We start from the raw sequence: 17,942 nt of genomic DNA on the forward strand, positions 1-17,942 counted from the left end.
TGAGAGTACCCCCTTAAAGGAGTATTTTTATGGAAAAAAATTAGAAATATTTTTTTCTAGAGCGTAAAATTTTGCATGAGAAAATATTTTTTTCAAATTTGTAGATTTACTCGCCTAATACAAAATAATTATTATTAAGGCACTGTTTAAGTTAAAAATAAGTGGGATCCTTACATTAATGGCTAAAACTGAAGCTTCAGTGGGCGTTATCAAAAAAGAAACCAGCTTGGCAAATAAAGGATCCTCGAATATATAGTACATATACATAAGGATATGTAGGTGCGTATATTTTAATATAAATATGAGTATACTTATGTTCATGAGCTTTGGTCACTCTTTACATCGTTCAGCACATTTACGCTAAACGGTAATTACAAATCCATTACCATTTATAGCTTTTTAACAAAGCGAGAATGTGCACAGATTATCTTTGTTTACTTGAATATTAGCAGTCGTTTAATGTTCCGATTGGTTACAAGCAGTATACGAACAATTACCTTCGTAATATATATTATGTACCATATAGTCTTTTTAAGTCTTTTATTCAAGGCTCAGAGCAAAGCAATTCGTTTACAACTTATGACACCATTATCCTACAAAATATTTATAAAAATATTTTTACAATCATTTAACTGATCAATACAAAACATATATCATTAGTAGATTAAGCGATTTGTTGCAGGAAGGAAAAGTTGAAAAGGCATTTTAGGATCTCCCAATCCGGTAACCCGATTTTTTTTATTTAAGAACCGTGGAAAACAGAGGTAATGATCTAATCTCTAAATTCTATCAATTCTATCCTTCATATCCGATAAGATGATATGTCCATATAGGCGCTGAGCTGAGGTTCAGTTCGCCAACAGTTTGAGATAGCTTCTTGTCTCTTAGTCATACGAAAGACGTTAAAAGAGCTGCTGAGTTTTTTTTACCACAATGATATATAGGAAGATGGGGTCATGTGTAGAAGTTCACGCAAGTGACGAATGTTCTCTGATCGCCATTCACTTGGGAGTGGCCAGAAACGATTCTTTTACATATGGTTCAAGCAGTTCACGACTTCCGGTCTTTGACCAAGTATCCTCTGGGTAGCCTAAGAACATCCGTTTGAAGGCGAGCTAATGTGAGAAGGCGAATCATCCCCTACATAGCCTTGTGCGCTGGGTTTGGGACCCGCCACGTAAAAAAACACCCCCAATGAAAGGAAACAACAAGCCTCGGATGAGTGACCCCCTTTTTGATGACGACCATGGCAAACGAAATAAGGACTAGGATATCAGGGCATGCACCTGGAATGTCCGGTCTCTTAATTGCGAAGGTGCCGCTGCCCAGCTGGTTGATGTCCTCGTGAAAATAAAGGCTGACATCATCGCCGTTCAAGAAATACGATGGACGGGACAAGGACAGAGACGAGTAGGTACTTGTGGCATTTACTACAGTGGCGCAAGTTTGGTGTGGGATTCGTGGTGGGAGAGAGACTCCGTCGGTGAGTATTATCATTCACTCCGGTGAATGAACGTCTAGTCACAATCCACATAAAAGCGAGGTTCCTCAACATATCGCCGATTTGCGCCCACGCCCCGACGGAAGAGAAGGACGATGTGACCAAAGATGCCTTCTATGAGCGCTTGGAGCACACCTATGAGCGCTGCCCCCGCCACGATGTCAAACTCGTGCTTGGCAACTTTAACGCCAGGGTGGGCAAAAAAAGTATCTTTGGCACGACGGTCGGTAAATTCAGCCTCCACGAGGAAACATCCCCAAATGGGTGCCACCTGGCTGTCTCCGGATCGAAAAACCACCAACCAGATCGATCATGTTGTGATAGACGGAGACACGTCTCCAGTGTTTTAGATGTGCGTGCGCTCCGAGGTCCTAACATCGACTCAGACCACTATCTTGCTACAGCCAAGATTCGCACCCGCCTCTGTGCAGCAAAAAGCGCACGGCAACAAACACAAGGAAGGTTCGACGTCGAGAAGCTGCAATCACAACAGATAGTCGAACGTTTTTCTACTCGACTTGCAATTCTGCTCTCTGAGAGCACTCGTCAACAACTCGGTATAAGGGAACTGTGGGACGGCATTTCAAACTCCTTACGTACAGCTGCAACCGAAACCATTGGTTTTCGGAAAATGCAAATAAACAGCTGGTACGACGAGAAGTGCCGTGCTGCAGCGGAGAGAAAACAGGCTGCCTACGTCGCAACGTTACGATCGACCACAACGCGTGCGGGATCAGATAGATACAGAGAGTTGAAGAGGGAAGCGAGACGCATTTGCAGACAGAAAAAGAAAGAGGCCGAAATGCGTTAGTATGCAGAGCTTGATAAGCTGGCCGATAGGGGTAATGCTCAAAAATCATCCTCTTGTAGAACCCAAGAGGTGATCTAGTGACCGATGCCGAGAGCATACTTAAATTATGGAGGGAACACTTCTCCAGCCTGCTGAATGGCAATGAACACACAACGCCAGGAGAAGGCGAACCCGATTCCCTAATCGATGACGATGGAGCATTGCCCGACTACGAAGAAGTTCGAATAGCAATTACCCGTCTAAAGAGCAACAAAGCAGCGGGGGCCGATGTATTACCGGCCGAGCTATTCAAACACGGCGGCGAAGAACTGATAAGGAGCATGCATCAGCTTCTTTGTAAAATATGGTCGGACGAAAGCATGCCCAACGATTGGAATTTAAGTGTGCTCTGCCCAATCCACAAAAAGGAAGACCCACAATCTGCGCCAACTACCGTGGGATAAGCCTCCTTAACATCGCGTATAAGGTTCTATCGAGCGTATTGTGTGAAAGATTAAAGCCCACCGTCAACAAACTGACTGGACCTTATCAGTGTGGCTTTAGATCTGGCAAATCCCCAACCGACCAGATATTAACCATACGCCAAGTCTTGGAAAAGACCCGTGAAAGGAGAATCGACACACACCACCCCTTCATCGATTTCAAAGCTGCTTTCGACAGCACGAAAAGGAGCTGCCTTTATGCCGCGATGTCTGAATTTGGTATTCCCGCAAAACTAATACGGCTGGGTAAACTGACGTTGAGCAACACCAAAAGCTCCGACAGGATCGGGAAGGACCTCTCCGAGCCGTTCGATACCAAACGAGGTTTCAGACAAGGCGACTCCCTATAGGTACAATCAGGAGCAGGAGTGTACAGCTGCTGGCGTATGCCGATGATATTAATATCATATATTAATCAACACCCGCGCCGTTAGTTCTGCTTTCTCCAGACTGGACAAGGAAGCAAAGCAAATGGGTCTGGCAGTGAACGAGGGCAAGACGAAATATCTCGTCATCAAACAAACAGTCGTCGCACTCGCGACTTGGCTCTCACGTCGCTGTTGACAGTCATAACTTTGGAGTCGTAGATAATTTCGTCTATCTTGGAACCATCGTTAACACCACCAACAATGTCAGCCTGGAAATCCAACGCAGGATAACTCTTGCCAACAGGTGCTACTTCGGACTGAGTAGGCAATTGAGAAGCAAAGTTCTCTCTCGACGAACAAAAACCTGCTATATGGTGCAGAGGCCTGGACTGACAACAACTGATGAGTCGACGTTGCGAGTTTTCGACAGAAAAGTTCTGCGGAAGATTTACGGTCCTTTGCGCGGTGGCCATGGCGAATATCGCATTCGATGGAACGATGAGCTATACGAGATATATGACGACATTGACATAGTTCAGCGAATTAAAAGACAGCGGCTACGCTGGCTAGGTCATGATGTCCGAATGGACGAAAACACTCCAGCTCTGAAAGTATTTGACGCTGTACCCGCCGGGGGAAGCAGAGGAAGAGGAAGACCTCCACTCCGTTGGAAGGACCAGGTGGAGAAGGACCTGGCTACGTTTGGAATATCCAATTGGCGCCACGTAGCGAAAAGAAAAAACGACTGGCGCGCTGTTGTTAACTCGGCTATAATCGCGTAAGCGGTTTCTACGCCAATTAAGAAGAAGAAGAAGATATAGTTTCAAGAAGTAGAAAACGGAAGAAGATAAGGTGGAAGCACTTCCTTCTTGACTGTCCCGCGTTTGACTCAAGACTTATACACTTTGGAATGCATATCTTCAGCTTGATGAGAGGATGAGATAGAATAATCTCAACAATTAATCTTCGAATGCCGCGTCTTTGCCAGATCAAGACTAAAACACCTCGGATCTGATATTTTAGGCAACTAGGTGAAATAACGGAAATAGAAATAAAGCATCTAATCACATTTGTTAAAGGTTGATGGCGTTTCGTCGATAGCTGATATACAATTACAGGAGACTTTCTGCAGGCTTCTGAAAGAACTGAACATAGCATCTAAGTGGGATCCCCCACCATGTTGATTGATTAGTCATCTAACCAAACCTAACCAATCTGACAAATGGATGGTCAATTTTCGATTAACTTTCAGCCTTACAACTCAAAATACAAATGTGACATATGCAGTTCATACATACAGTAGAGCGGTTTGATTTACAGGGATCCAAAAAACGGAAAACGCTGACTCGAAGCCAATAGACCCATAGTCTCTTAGGCAAAATTATTCAGAATGATCCATAGAACATTTCCCGCATACGCGATTTTATAAATCGACCCTCTCTAATATAAATGCACCATATACAAAGAAATTAAAAATTGTATAGAAATCGTTTTTTATTGGTTTTATTTTTTATTTTATAAATTAGTTTCGTTAATGAACATTTTCTAATTACAAATAGAAAAATCAGACATTAGCAATTCCAATGCACCAAAAACGAAAGCTCAAACAATCTTTTTGATACGAAAATGAAGATGAATAAGCAAAAAAAAACATTTAAACAAGTTTGTGTGTCTGTGTTCTAGCAAAATCTCTAATACGAAACTATAAGTTGCGAGCTGATCGTAAATGCTGCATGTTTTGTAGAAAGTTTTCAACATTAAGTCCACATCATTTTACACAATATGTTAATGGTAACTAAATTGAACTTAATACAAATTTTTCGGCTACATGAAATGTTGTTGGTCAGTATCATTTGACGGCGTTGCAGCACAAGCGTTTGGCACGTTTTAAAAAAATATAAAACAAATATAACACCAGCACTGCACTGCGACGCACATCAACACAATACCGTTTGTAATGGGAGGAGTTTTAGAGTACTATTCAGACTTAAAAATAACTTGTGTTTATCGAAATCTAATAATTCTCAAATGTCGCATATAGAAATAATAGAAACAACGTATTAAAAAATAAAAAAAATATATGATTTCCAAGCGCGTAAGGCGATTATGCGTTTACATTTGAGGTGAATTTGTTGTTTTTACTGTGATGCGACCACAGTTATAGTTTAATCATCACCGCGTTTCACTTTTCGCTGTTTGGGGCTCTGACCTTGTTTTGGGCTGCTTTGTTTGCCTGGCTTTGGCGATGTTTTTGGAGTCTTTGATTTGGGTGATTGTTCTATAAAATAAGATAAAAAAAACAACATTTAATATTGTTTATATGACAGACACAAGCTAAAGCTATATAACTTACGCAGCACTCGCAAAGTTTCTTGTGGTAGCCATTCATATTCGATGTTGCTGTCATTGGCAGTACCAGTTTCAATGGTCTTTTTAGCAGCAGCACGCTTCCTCTTGCCAGATGAGCCCAAAAGGTATTGCTGACCAATAACCAGCAACAAGACAACAATGCCAGCTAACAACACATACAAGAAGAAAGTTTCGCCGTCAAGACCTTCATCGACCTCAGAGATCAACACAGTTTCATTGAAAACAGCTTCAGTGAATTGAGCTCCGGCACCATCACGATAATTCAAGGCAATATTTAAACCGAAAGGACGACCAGCAAATGTGTCTGATGGCATGAACGAATATGCAACAGTAGCTTCAGAGCCTGGTTTCACTTCACGATTGTATGCAACAGCTGAGAAGTTCTGAATATGATAGTTGAAATCCATAGGGTAACGGAAAGATGCTTCCACGGTCTCGATAACAAATTCATTTTTGCCTTTATTTGTGAAACCGATAAGGAATTCAACAGGTTTACCACCAGGTAAATCCAATTGTTGACCAGCCGTATATAAGGGTTTTGTAAAAAGCAAATAAGTGTCAGCATAAGGCGACGTGGTCACACTAGCATCAGCATCTTCTTCATTCTCAGCATCATCACCGGTCACGGCACCATCTTCACCCTCTACATCTACGAGGTCATCCTCTGCCGAGCCTTCAGCGAACGCCGCAAATCTATGTGCTGTGAAAAGAAAACTTCAATTAACACTAAAACATATTTATGATATCAAGTAAGCATGAAATTTTATGCAATATGTTTAATTTTGAAAAATGTAAAACAAAACACCTGAGTGTTGACAAGCCACTCAACAATGCATTTCGTCTAGCAATCGTCTGCTGCCACGTCGATGACTTCCCCCACCGCACAACTCACCAATAAAGTAAACCCAATTTATTCACGATTTTTGAATTGTACTTACGGGCATGAAATGTGCAAATTAGTGCTGGCACCACCAGCAATAAAATCAGGAAATTGCTTTTCATTTTTATTGCTTTTATCCCAGAGAAATCCTAATTGAAAATCTAATTCGAACAGTTGCGGCAAACACAGCCAATGAATACGTTTGACAGAAAGAAAATGTTTAACAGCAAAGTGATGAACCTACCGAATAACGACGATCAACACACGAAAAACATCGGACAGCTTTCACTTGTCAAAATGCAAAGTCTCCGCGATTGTTACGTGGAGCTGTACTTAACGAAAGTCTTCAATCAAATTTTGACACTGGAGACGTTTTCGGAAGCGTTCTGAAAGAGAGTTTTCTTGCTTCAAAATACCTAGGATGAAAAATAAGTATAATAATATACCATTCAAAAACAAAAAAGTTGACCAATATAAAAATCTGGAAAAATGTATATAAATTATGACGAACAATCCAAATAACGATAAATTATTTTAAAATTTATTTTTTTGCGATTTCAACATAATTCATAAAATCTGTTTAGCGTCAATATCTCTCCTTTTGGGAACGCTAATTGTAAAATTAAATTTGATATTTTGGCAGTTATCATTTGGAACTTAAAATCTTAAAATTCTCGTTTTTCAGAGAAACTGATACCTGATACGAAAGTACACCCTGCAAACTACCTATTTGTGAAACTACAGGTTAAGTACTCAAAAGTGATTTTTAAACTCTTTCTAAAACAATGGTTTTATAAGTTCCACGCTGTATGTCTGTTAATTTACGAGCACCTTCTTTCAAGCCATTGGTGTTTCGGTCGCCGTGACTTGCTGGGTACATTCATAAGTAGTGAAGTGAGCTGCGCTTTGCAACTAGTGCTGCCTAATCGTGATATTCGTCAAAAATTGTCGAATTTGACGACATCTCTTTCTTTTGCTTCCGGCTGTCATTTTATGCGGTTGCTGCACGTGAATTTTTTCGCGAAGTATATACAAATTTTATAAAAAACCATGGATAAACCAGTTGTTTGGGCACGCGTCATGAAAGTCTTGGGCCGTACCGGTTCCCAGGGACAGTGTACACAGGTGAAAGTGGAATTCATCGGCGAACAAAACCGTCAAATTATCCGCAACGTTAAGGGACCAGTCCGTGAAGGTGATATTCTTACCCTGCTCGAATCTGAACGTGAAGCTAGAAGACTTCGTTGATTAGTCGGACGTTGGGCGAGAAGCTTGTTTATCCGTTTTGCGTGGTAAGTTAACACGCTGCATATTTTTTAAACGGTATTTAAGATTTTGTTTTCTTTTTGATTGCAGATTTGGTACTACGTGACTTTAATTAATCCAATAGTAATAACTAACAAGCGGAATAATGAATAAACAAGTTTTTGAATAGTACAAAAGTAGTTTGCTTTCTTGGCTATAGAATTAAGGATAAAGTTTATTTAATTAAAAGTGTTTTGTTTACAATTCGAATCGCATACAATGGATTACGAGGAACAAAAGTATCACAAGTTACTAAGAAGCCATTTAAAATTTAGACGCGATTGATTTCTTCCTATTGGCAAACCTGCTTGGGACGCAAACATTTACAGTAACTTAGTCCAACAAGTAAGTATTCATCGAAGTCTTCAGACGGTTCTAAGGCTGCTTTTAATTCCTCAAGTACAAGTAAATCCACCGGATCCAATTGATGACTTAAATATTTTAGTTTTACACTAAGCGCGTGCAAATATTTAAATAAATCGTCTACTAGCTCAACAAAATATGATATTGGTTTGTGAAATGTGTCACCAATCATGAAAGGAGTTTCCATCGTTAAATCTAAATGACTGTGCAGTGAATTAAAAATGATGCATTGCTGACGTAGTTTTCTCAAGGAATCTGAAATTCGACAACTAAAAAAAAAGAGTTGAAAGTATTAAATATGTTTCAGTTTACTTACTTGGATGTACGTAAAAGGTTAAGTTTATCGGAATATTCTCGCAGCAAAATGTCCTCCGTGGGACCAGAATATACTTCTGGATGTTTACAACAGCCCGTTGTGCTTATTAAAATCACATAGCGTTGAGACAAAACCCACAAACGGTTTACCATTTCTTTCTGAAGAAGCATTTCCCGTTTGGTAAGCGTCAAGTGCTCCCTAAACAGTTCTTCCAATTTGAGTAGTTGCCGAAGTGTCTCCTCTTCTTTTTGATAATGTATGCGAACATGTATGTCAGTCTCACTAGTCATTATTAAAAAAAATTCTTAATTCTTAATTTTTTTAAAAGCGTTTGAAAGCAAATCTGTAAATAAATGAATGAATATTGTTGATTTTAATGAACTTGAGCATATGAGGTTATGAGCGTTGCCAGATGTGTTTAAATATTTTATTGATACAATTAGTACATAGTATTTTGCAGCCACAGTTTTTTATGAAGTTTCATTAGAGTTTAGTTTAGATTTATTCAGTGATTTCTAAATATTTTTCTGCACTGCATCATTTGCATTTGTTAACAAAATTATTAATACATTCAGGGTTTTTAGTGCGCATGCAGGTACAGTTCATCTTTCCAGTTTTCATAAATTCATCAAACTTTTTCTTTGGATCCAGTAAGGCCCTGTAGTCGTCTATTGCATTTGGATCGCCTATGTCAAGCAGTTGGGTCCAACTCTTTAAATTGCATAGTACCTTATTGAAGTACTCGAACGCATCGTCGATCAAGTTGCGGTAGTATGATAATGGACGTATTTTATAATCCCCTAAAATAATTGGACTTTGAACTGACATATCCATTTGAGAGCATACGTGATTTAATTTTCTAATGGAAGTGCGAAGTGTGTCCAATATAAAGATCAGGCGACAACTAGAACGTAACTAGTGTTAACAGTACCAATATAATATGAAATTAATCGGGATTTACTTAGAATACTGAATTGCCTTCCGCTTTTTCTGAAATTTGCATTGGGTGACTTTTTCCGCCGGTATAGAGACAATGTCAGGGTATGGCTTAACGCAACCGTAATATCTTGAAATATATATATAAATCGATATAATATTGTATATGTTTTTTTTTTGTTGAAATAAAACAAATTGTTTAACAAAACTTACTGTGTTAATAGTAAAAACCGTTGAGATAGCTTCCACATATCATCCAACATTTTGCGTTGGAAATCGATTTCCTTGTCTAGCTTATTTTTATAATTGCGAATTTGTTCTTCAATCAAGAGTAACTGTTTAAATACATAATTTTCAAGTCTGTAATCGCAAATTGTGTAAAGGGTCTCGCAATGGTCAAAATTGGGTAACATTTTGTTTAAATCCTTTGCACGTTGTTGGGGGTATAGCCAACAGTATTTTTTGTTTTTCACGGTGACCTTTTTATCAACATATGGTTCTGGAAGGCACCAACAGTCCAATTTGTTGCATTCGGGTGCTTGAGTTTTAAAAAATTTTCCTTCATTGCATGCCATTGTAAACGTATTAATTTATACCGCAAAATTAAATATGGTTCTATTTTCCTTTAATTTATATTGTATCTTGAAACATATTTTTTATATTTTTTTAAAAAATTGAATTTTGTTTGTAAAATTTATAGCTACTATGTTATTTCATTATTATTATTCCAAAACCATACATATTGCAACCGTGTGACCGGTAAAAAAGAAAATATTTTCTGTCAGTTGTTGCCGACGAAGTCGTCTTTGTTTTCACTTTTTTATTACTATTGCCAACAATTTTTGCATAATTAACCAAAATTACGTCTCGTTTTAAAACGAAGTAATAAAAATGGTTTTTAAATGCCAAGAGGATAGCTTTTTACGTCAAGCAAGTATTTATTAAAATGTAAATACAATGCTTAACGTTAATTTTTGTAAATTTAGTTTACTTGCAAAGTTTTGTCTTGTGAAGTCGCTAAGTTGGAATGGATACCAACTGGTGAAACAAGTGCAAGAAAATTGGAAGGATATAATGTAATTTGCGAGGATACAATTATTTTTCCTGAGGGTGGTGGTCAACCATGCGATTATGGTCAAATTAATGGATATCCAGTACGTTCTGTCGTACGTAAAGGAACAGAAGCAATACATTTCGTTGAAAGTACAAAAGGTTTTGAGGAAGGTGATATAGTGAAACAGGAGCTTGATTGGAATCGACGGTTGGATCATATGCAGCAGCATTCTGGCCAACATTTGATAACAGCGTTATTTGACAGTGAATTTAAATATGACACCACGTCTTGGTGGTTAGGAACGGATACGTCATATATAGAACTAGATACCACACATCTAATTACTCGTGCGTCATTAGATTTAATAGAGCAAAAGGCCAACGAGCTAATTCGTGAGGGTCGGGAGGTCAGTGTACAGTTAGTGGATCCAGAAATTGCTAAAGAGGTAATATTTGAAATAAACATATATTACCAATATAAGAAATCATTGTCAAGTGTTTCATGAACTTATATTATATTATTACGAACTCATTATTCCTTTTTATATCTTACCACAATAACTAAAAATTTTGGAATCTTAAGTTTCAAGACGCTCGTGCTCCGCGGGGATTACCAAAAGATCATGTTGGATTAGCACGTGTTGTGCGCATTGAAGGTGTCGAGAGTAATATGTGCTGTGGTACACATGTAAGCAACTTATCGCAGCTACAGTCCATCAAATTATTATACGCTGAAAAAGTTAAAAATGCAATAAATGTTCATTTTGTGGTCGGTGAACGTGTACTTCGGAAGCTCGGAGAGATCTTTCAACGAGAGCAGCAAATGAATTTAGCGCTAAAGTAAATATTAATGTTTATTTTTAAATTAAATCTTCATGTATAGTTGATAATTATCTATTATTTCATGTATCCAGAGGTGGGCCCACACAACATTTGGAATTGATACAGAAATTGCAGTTGAATTTGAAATCATCCACAAAAGCATTTCAAAAGCTGTTAAAAGATGTTGCAATTTCCGAAGCTGAAAGGTTGGAGAATACTCCACAACCCTATCCGAAGTATTACTGTCTCCATCGCAAAGATGGTATAGAACCAGATTTCATTAACACATTTTTACGAAATGCGCCCGAAGGTATATTTTATTTCCTCACTGTTTCGGAAAACTCAACAAATAATGGTAAAGGTCTCATGGTACTGAGAGGTAACGAAGAAGATGTAAAAAAATTTGGTGAACTCTTTATGGAACTTTTACAAGGCAAAGGAAATGGGCGTGAATCAAATTTTCAAGGCAAATTCAACAATGGAAGCAAGATCCCTGAATGTAATGCTATACTAGAAAAACATTTTAACGGCGATAAAAGTAAAAAATAAGGTTTTTCGAACAAAGTTGTTTTGACTTTATTTTGATTTGTCAAATAAAGCTGTTGTTAATTTACAAGAAGACCAACATTTTGTACACTTTATATTTTTGGTCAAAATAATAGGAGCCCATAATCCTTAACACTAATTGTAACTATAAATAATTAATATCGAAATTATGCATTTTCCACTCAAGTCGCCAGTAGTAATCCCAAAAGCCAATATCTACTATATGTTTCCAAAAGTTTGTATAATCTACTTGCGTATACTTGCATATAGCCGGATAAGTGCAATCTTCCTTATCGTACAAATCTCTCCACAAAATCGTACAGACACCAAGTGAAAATGTGCGAAGTTTGTTTTCATTGATGGCTATTTCCAGTTCACGGAGGTATGCTTCTGACACCGGGTTGTGTAATGTTTTAGCCACCATTGACATTTGATTACTCCAACCGCGTAATGAATGCATAAATACTTCTTCATCTGGATTGTGTTTGGCACATTGATATAAACCATATCCCGTACAAGCATATACAAGTGCCCTTCGCGGTTTGGTGCGCGCACTTTTCACAACATCGACAACCACATCCGTATAGTCGCTGGCTAGACCACGCCAATATTGTGCCCACTTTTCAACTACAGTACCCTTAAATCGTTCGGGTAATGTGAACTTATCACTTATACGTGTTCGTATATTGGCAAAGCGATTACTGAGCGAGAATATACGCATTTTCTTAATTACTTTAATAAAAGAAGTGTTAGTTTTAATATTTTTTCATTTTTTTGACGTAACAGCTGATGCGTTTTAGGTTAGCGTAGAATTAAATCTGGGGATAATTTATCGATTACAAGTCCAAACATATTTGACAACACACATTTATAACAAAGTTATTTAAATAAGATACATACATTTTATTTGTTATTATTTTGTAATTTTTGCAAAAAATGTGATGATATTTGTTGCATTATTCTATATTTATATAATTGGATTGCGTACTATACACTACTACGCACTACTATTTCTGAATACTAAGGCAAAACAAATTTGTCTAAAAATTTTGATTTTTGCAAATATTTTACATTTTTGGACCGTTTTTTCATTGTCTGGTTAGCAACCGTCTATATGTTAAGTTCTGGTTAACTTAACCAAGACTCGTTCCTTTTGGTTAGAAAACGGCTTTTATAAAACAATTATGGTTTTTTTTTTTTTTTTAAGGAAATGGCAACCTTCTTATCAATCAGCTGACTTGCGTCTTCACATCCGTTTTTGGTATATGATCAGTTGTTTTTAAGAAAATAAGAATATTGCTTTGAAATTCTGCATATAAGTTATAAAAATGCCAACTCGTCCACATAAAAGAAAGGCACAAACAAAAGAGGCTAAAAATACAACACAAGTAAGACATCAGACGAATAATTATCAGTTAATTTAATACTTTCTTTTGTTATTGAAGGATGACGATTGTACTAAAGACAATAAATCACAAATCACTCAACCAAATAAATCAAGGAATATACCTGTTAACCCTTTAGATAGAATGTTACTTCATAACTCTGAGGAATTAAAATTACTCCAAAAGCATTGCTTATTTCCTTCCTTCAATGTGGGGAGACATCCAGTTGAGAGCGCTGATGAACTTCGTTTGTATCCAAGTTTCAATGTTTCCATGCCATGTCCAATTTATATCGCTAGCAGTCATTACGAAAATGTAGATATATGCCATCGACGCACAATGGCAAGAGAGATATATCGCAAACGTTTGCACACATCACGGACACGTTATCAAACAGTTCAAAAAGGTGAGATTTATTTTGCCTGAACACGGTACATTAAGCATGCAACGAAGTTTGTAATACCCAGAAGGAAACCCTATTAAATGTATATAAAAATGGACAGCGTGACAAACTGATTCAATTTAGCCAAGTCCGTCTGTCTGAAATTATGCACACGTTCTTTTCTCTTTAAGAAGTTGTTTATTTGTCGGAACCGCCGATATAGCGGCGTTAGAAACTTTTTAATTTGACGAGATATCTCAAAATTTAGCCTGGATTATTGCCCAAGACAACTCTACAGCTTGTAGCTGGCATACAAACTGACCGATCATAATTAAGTTCTTATATTTGTGAAGGGTATTCTAACTTCGGTGCAAACGCAGTTCAAGTTTTTTTTGTGTTGCATAAAATATTTAAACAAACTATAATTGTAGTTAAAAAGTTCAAAACTAACCACAAGGAAGATCTTTATCATAATTCATTATTTGAATTGGCCAAACGTTTGGAATGTGATCCTGATCCGTACTTTCACGGCAGTTACGATTATTACTACACTGGAGGAAATCTTTGTATACTGGGAGATGGTCAACATGTGCTGCATGTAGATGGTAAAAACCTGGACAGCTTACGTAAGTTGTGTTTACTATTAACTTTAAAGGTAGTATTTTTCTTTAGAACTATAAAAATTATATGCTTCTTTTCAGATTTGGGTATGTTTCCGAAGCTGAGGAGTTTTACTAACAGCTTTCTCGATCCTATCAGTTCGCAACAATTAGATAGTGAAGTGTTTGAGTTACGTTCTATACAAAATTTGCGTGCCGATTCCTCGATGTCATTTGCTTTGCGACAACGCAATCGCATAAATTTATACAGTATTCCTTCCACGGGAAAAATGACACCGCTTACACTATTCAGGTCAACTTCAACGCCATTTATAAGTTTCGCGCAGTCCCCTATCGACATGAATACTTTTATTCTGACCACAATGAAGCAAGGTTTGCGAGTGTATGATGTGAATTCACGAACACCAACACTCACCGCCACACACGATATTTGCAGCAAAGATGATGCTATGCGGATAAGTTGGAATATGGTACGACCATGGCAAGGTCAAACATTTTTATATTCTAACGAAAAGAAATTTCTAGTAATCGATACGCGCACCACACCGGAGCAGTGGTTAAAAGGTTGTAGCTGTGATGAAACGTCCACGTATGATTGCGATTTGATATCAACGATTGCCAAAAGTGAATTTCGCGATTTGGCATACGTGGCCACCAACCATAAATTACATTGCTTAGATTTGCGCTACTTGGGTGGCAATATGGAATCAGGCTCCACCGCAGTTTGTCGCTGGACGCATCAGTTAGAATATGCACCTGCTTTTATGGAGACATATCAGTTGGGCGGTGTAGAGCTTATAGCACTTAGTAGCGCCTTAGCAGATGACATGTGTATTTGTGAACTCACGCGAGAGCATGCGGCGCAAATGGTCGAGGATGAACGCAAAATGGCTGATAAATCACCGGGCAAAGGCCAAATAAGAAAAAGTGTTTACAAATCTTACTGCCTCCCATATCAACCACCAACATTACAGGACGCTTACCACCAGGCGCGTTCTGTCGGTAAATGTTTGCAACCTGACGCCGACTTACCAACACGTATATCGCGTTGCAGCACGGGCTTAGCTTTCTACGATACCGCAACTTTTGCAGAATGTATTGGTGAAGACGATTGTGACACATTTACATTACTGCTTAGATCAAATTCGATTGGTGATGTGTTTGCGCATCGCTTAATTGAGAGGGATGCACCAGAGCGTGATACACGCTTAAAGTCCGCAGTTGAGGTAGAAAATACAATGTGTGAATATGCCAAGCGTGTTTGTGAGTTGACGCAGCCAAGACTGAATTGTACAGAAGTGGTTAATTTAGCAGGTAAAATCACTCGAAATCAAATAAAATTTTTTTCATAAAATCAGTACTGTATTATACCCGCCATTACAGCTATTCGTAAGGTATTTCGCTGCAATACTTTGAGCATTCCACTCAACCTAGAAGAAGACCATAAGACCAAAGCAGATATAACACCCGTCCGAAAACGTGGTTTGGGACGCTGGCAGAAGCCCATACAAACACTACATTCCTACAAGGATGCTTTAGTCCAAGACATACTCGCCATTTGGGATATTAATTACGAGGATGATAAAAAGGCTGTATCTTTCTCGCATATCAAAAAAGGTTTGGGCGTTAAACCTGATCCAGTGAGTCTGGTTAGCGACTGGCTAAATGAAAATATTAAAGAAGAAAAACCGAAATTACAACAACAAGAGTCCATGAATTCGACCAGTAAATTGCAGAGCACACTGTTAGAAACTTCTGCTATGACAATGGTACACGAAAATATTAAAATGGAGACCATCACTGATAGCGAGTACATATTTAGTGCTCTAAATACTTCATTTGTAAGTGAGTTTATGCCGCAACATCAATCAACTCAAGTCACCGAGGCGATCATCAATATGCCTGGTTCGCCGACTGAACAGGAAGAGTTCATATCACTCAAACCGAAACCGAAGGAAAAACCAGTTAAAAAGAAGTCAAAATATGTTAAAGGATTTTGATAAATCGCTTGGTGAGAAAATAATGCTCGTATATATGTATGTATGTGTTGCTCACTTAATTTAAGATATTTAAAGTTTTTTTATATTTTAATTTCCACTTACTACAATAAGCATTAATAAAACAACAAGTGTCTGTTACTACATTTTTGTAAATTATTGAAAATTTAACTTCGATATAGTTAGTTTAGTCGATGTGCTGTAATTATTTTAAGTGAAAATTAGAAAAATGACATTTTCGAATGCTCAACAACTTTTTATTGTAGAATTATTTTAATAAAATATAAAATAATAAAATATAAATATATAATGAATTAAAAAAATTGCTTTGAATTTTTGTACAAATATTTTATTTTACAATTTTTTTTATAAAAATCTTTTGTTTTGCAATTTTTTTCATAAAAATATTTTTTTTTGCATTTTTTTTACAAATATTTTTTGTTGCAATTTTTTTCATAAAAATATTTTTTTTTTATAAAAATTAAATGTTATTTAAAAAAATTTTAAATGCGTAAAGCTTGTATATATAGCTCAAAATAAAAATATTAAAAACAAGTAAAGAAGGGCTTATCTAAAAAAGCCTTTGTATTATTTCAACAGTTGGTTTTAAATTTAAAACATTTTTGACTCACCCTGTAATTAAATTGTTGAGAAACCAGTGTTGCATTTAAAGTTCTATATAGTTTTGAATATCTGAACTGTCAACTGTAAACCGCACTATCAGCTTGTATGCTGGTCGATCTGAAAGACAGAAACCATTAATAATGAAGGAAAAATTGGTCTGTAAGTCCTACCAGACATCCAAGTAACTATTTACAAGTTGTTGTTGTTGCAACGGTTACCTAATTCGCGTTAGGATGGTAAGGATTACATAGTTTGTCAACGAGGTCATCGAACAGTAGGCCCAAGAAACATGCTGCGTCGACGGGAACGCACGGTGTTGGACTATAGGGAGAGAGGGTTGTAAGATCTGTAAGGTTAGCCGGGCATGCGGGGACTCATTGCACGCTGGACATATGTATGTTTGATATGTCAGGGTCGATTCCAGATATATAGGAGTTTAATCTGCTACAGTATCCAGAACGAAGCTGCGCAAGCGTCACTCTCGAAACTCGCGGCAACTCGAGCTCTTCGTCTGCAATGGGTGTTGGTTTGACTCCAAATACGCCAATCACTGAAAGGAAGTCGGTGAAGGTGTTAATGGCTCTACTGTGAATGCCGATCAGTGCATGTCTGAAGTTTGTTGCGTCCGAAGTCTGGTCGGCGTATTGTTTGATGGTTCTTAATTGGCCTCACTATGTAGGTATTCGATGAAAGACATCAAGAGGCATTCTTTTGTATTTCGAAATGCAGTGGTCTGACATGTCTGTAGCTTCCTCGTCTGCGTTTCACTGTCATATTGATGCGGCGTTCGAATGTTCCGTCCTCACATAATTTTGAGGGATCTTGCCGAGTTAACGGTATTTGTCTGCCAAATATACGGATCTGTTTCTATTACTTAGATCCGACTGTTCTGGAAATTGAGTTCTTTCTTAATTTATTTTATTACTTAACGAACCAAACAGGGTTAGATCGTTGAAATAATAGCTTTTAATACGCTATAATTTGGAGCAATTCCAGTAAATATTATAAATACAGACGGGGGCTAGATAAAATTGTGGTACATAAATTACGGTGAATACCGGCAGAAACAGAGTTAGATCGTTGTTGTTGTTGTTGTTCTAGCGGCAGAATTCTGCCGAGTTGACAGTCATGGCCAGATAAAAATCCGGGTCTGTCCCTGTTACGTAGACCCGACTGTCGTA

General features: G+C 37.6%; 7 protein-coding genes across 7 annotated transcripts; 3 read left to right on the plus strand and 4 right to left on the minus strand.

Annotated features, from left to right (window-relative positions):
• Positions 1–5,160: 5,160 nt before the first annotated feature.
• Positions 5,161–6,675, minus strand: LOC120775451 (translocon-associated protein subunit alpha). The gene is made up of 3 exons (XM_040105637.1): positions 6,471–6,675; positions 5,516–6,232; positions 5,161–5,440 (listed from the first exon to the last, which is right to left on the minus strand). The coding sequence occupies exons 1-3, from the start codon at positions 6,532–6,534 to the stop codon at positions 5,328–5,330; spliced, it is 894 nt and encodes a 297-aa protein (XP_039961571.1). The 5' UTR covers positions 6,535–6,675; the 3' UTR covers positions 5,161–5,327.
• Positions 6,676–7,377: 702 nt separating this feature from the next.
• LOC120774258 (40S ribosomal protein S28) lies at positions 7,378–7,849 on the plus strand. Its single transcript, XM_040103724.1, has 2 exons — positions 7,378–7,704; positions 7,769–7,849. The coding sequence occupies exon 1, from the start codon at positions 7,463–7,465 to the stop codon at positions 7,658–7,660; it is 198 nt and encodes a 65-aa protein (XP_039959658.1). The 5' UTR covers positions 7,378–7,462; the 3' UTR covers positions 7,661–7,704; positions 7,769–7,849.
• A 9-nt stretch (positions 7,850–7,858) lies between these two features.
• LOC120774256 lies at positions 7,859–8,778 on the minus strand. Its single transcript, XM_040103721.1, has 2 exons — positions 8,397–8,778; positions 7,859–8,349 (listed from the first exon to the last, which is right to left on the minus strand). The coding sequence occupies exons 1-2, from the start codon at positions 8,684–8,686 to the stop codon at positions 8,010–8,012; spliced, it is 630 nt and encodes a 209-aa protein (XP_039959655.1). The 5' UTR covers positions 8,687–8,778; the 3' UTR covers positions 7,859–8,009.
• Positions 8,779–8,787: 9 nt separating this feature from the next.
• On the minus strand, positions 8,788–10,034 carry LOC120774255. Its single transcript, XM_040103720.1, has 3 exons — positions 9,546–10,034; positions 9,358–9,462; positions 8,788–9,300 (listed from the first exon to the last, which is right to left on the minus strand). The coding sequence occupies exons 1-3, from the start codon at positions 9,905–9,907 to the stop codon at positions 8,934–8,936; spliced, it is 834 nt and encodes a 277-aa protein (XP_039959654.1). The 5' UTR covers positions 9,908–10,034; the 3' UTR covers positions 8,788–8,933.
• A 94-nt stretch (positions 10,035–10,128) lies between these two features.
• LOC120774254 (alanyl-tRNA editing protein Aarsd1-B) lies at positions 10,129–11,832 on the plus strand. The gene is made up of 4 exons (XM_040103719.1): positions 10,129–10,262; positions 10,319–10,831; positions 10,969–11,225; positions 11,300–11,832. Exons 1-4 carry the CDS (start codon positions 10,224–10,226, stop codon positions 11,754–11,756), a joined length of 1,266 nt encoding a protein of 421 aa, XP_039959653.1. The 5' UTR covers positions 10,129–10,223; the 3' UTR covers positions 11,757–11,832.
• LOC120774257 (mitochondrial import inner membrane translocase subunit Tim29) lies at positions 11,759–12,553 on the minus strand. The gene has a single exon (XM_040103722.1). It carries the CDS (start codon positions 12,472–12,474, stop codon positions 11,899–11,901), a length of 576 nt encoding a protein of 191 aa, XP_039959656.1. The 5' UTR covers positions 12,475–12,553; the 3' UTR covers positions 11,759–11,898.
• A 478-nt stretch (positions 12,554–13,031) lies between these two features.
• LOC120775496 lies at positions 13,032–16,397 on the plus strand. Its single transcript, XM_040105703.1, has 5 exons — positions 13,032–13,141; positions 13,199–13,544; positions 13,952–14,146; positions 14,222–15,454; positions 15,524–16,397. The coding sequence occupies exons 1-5, from the start codon at positions 13,082–13,084 to the stop codon at positions 16,138–16,140; spliced, it is 2,451 nt and encodes an 816-aa protein (XP_039961637.1). The 5' UTR covers positions 13,032–13,081; the 3' UTR covers positions 16,141–16,397.
• Positions 16,398–17,942: the final 1,545 nt, after the last annotated feature.

The sequence above is a fragment of the Bactrocera tryoni genome, chromosome 4 (assembly GCF_016617805.1).
Source record: "Bactrocera tryoni isolate S06 chromosome 4, CSIRO_BtryS06_freeze2, whole genome shotgun sequence".
In the NCBI taxonomy this organism is placed as follows: Eukaryota; Metazoa; Arthropoda; class Insecta; order Diptera; family Tephritidae; genus Bactrocera; species Bactrocera tryoni.

Excerpts from the sequence above, each read along its gene's own strand:
- LOC120775451 (XM_040105637.1), bottom strand. The coding sequence starts at position 6,534 with ATGAAAAGCAATTTCCTGATTTTATTGCTGGTGGTGCCAGCACTAATT. Across the intron at positions 6,233-6,470 it reads AATTTGCACATTTCATGCCC|CACATAGATTTGCGGCGTTC; the intron begins GTAAGTACAATT and ends TTCTTTTCACAG. Across the intron at positions 5,441-5,515 it reads AGAAACTTTGCGAGTGCTGC|AACAATCACCCAAATCAAAG; the intron begins GTAAGTTATATA and ends CTTATTTTATAG.
- LOC120774258 (XM_040103724.1), top strand. The coding sequence starts at position 7,463 with ATGGATAAACCAGTTGTTTGGGCACGCGTCATGAAAGTCTTGGGCCGT.
- LOC120774256 (XM_040103721.1), bottom strand. The coding sequence starts at position 8,686 with ATGACTAGTGAGACTGACATACATGTTCGCATACATTATCAAAAAGAA. Across the intron at positions 8,350-8,396 it reads AACCTTTTACGTACATCCAA|TTGTCGAATTTCAGATTCCT; the intron begins GTAAGTAAACTG and ends CTTTTTTTTTAG.
- LOC120774255 (XM_040103720.1), bottom strand. The coding sequence starts at position 9,907 with ATGGCATGCAATGAAGGAAAATTTTTTAAAACTCAAGCACCCGAATGC. Across the intron at positions 9,463-9,545 it reads CGGTTTTTACTATTAACACA|ATATTACGGTTGCGTTAAGC; the intron begins GTAAGTTTTGTT and ends ATATATTTCAAG. Across the intron at positions 9,301-9,357 it reads AAGGCAATTCAGTATTCTAA|TTGTCGCCTGATCTTTATAT; the intron begins GTAAATCCCGAT and ends GTTACGTTCTAG.
- LOC120774254 (XM_040103719.1), top strand. The coding sequence starts at position 10,224 with ATGGTTTTTAAATGCCAAGAGGATAGCTTTTTACGTCAA. Across the intron at positions 10,832-10,968 it reads ATCCAGAAATTGCTAAAGAG|TTTCAAGACGCTCGTGCTCC; the intron begins GTAATATTTGAA and ends TGGAATCTTAAG. Across the intron at positions 11,226-11,299 it reads CAAATGAATTTAGCGCTAAA|AGGTGGGCCCACACAACATT; the intron begins GTAAATATTAAT and ends TCATGTATCCAG.
- LOC120774257 (XM_040103722.1), bottom strand. The coding sequence starts at position 12,474 with ATGCGTATATTCTCGCTCAGTAATCGCTTTGCCAATATACGAACACGT.
- LOC120775496 (XM_040105703.1), top strand. The coding sequence starts at position 13,082 with ATGCCAACTCGTCCACATAAAAGAAAGGCACAAACAAAAGAGGCTAAA. Across the intron at positions 13,545-13,951 it reads TTATCAAACAGTTCAAAAAG|TTAAAAAGTTCAAAACTAAC; the intron begins GTGAGATTTATT and ends CTATAATTGTAG. Across the intron at positions 14,147-14,221 it reads TAAAAACCTGGACAGCTTAC|ATTTGGGTATGTTTCCGAAG; the intron begins GTAAGTTGTGTT and ends GCTTCTTTTCAG.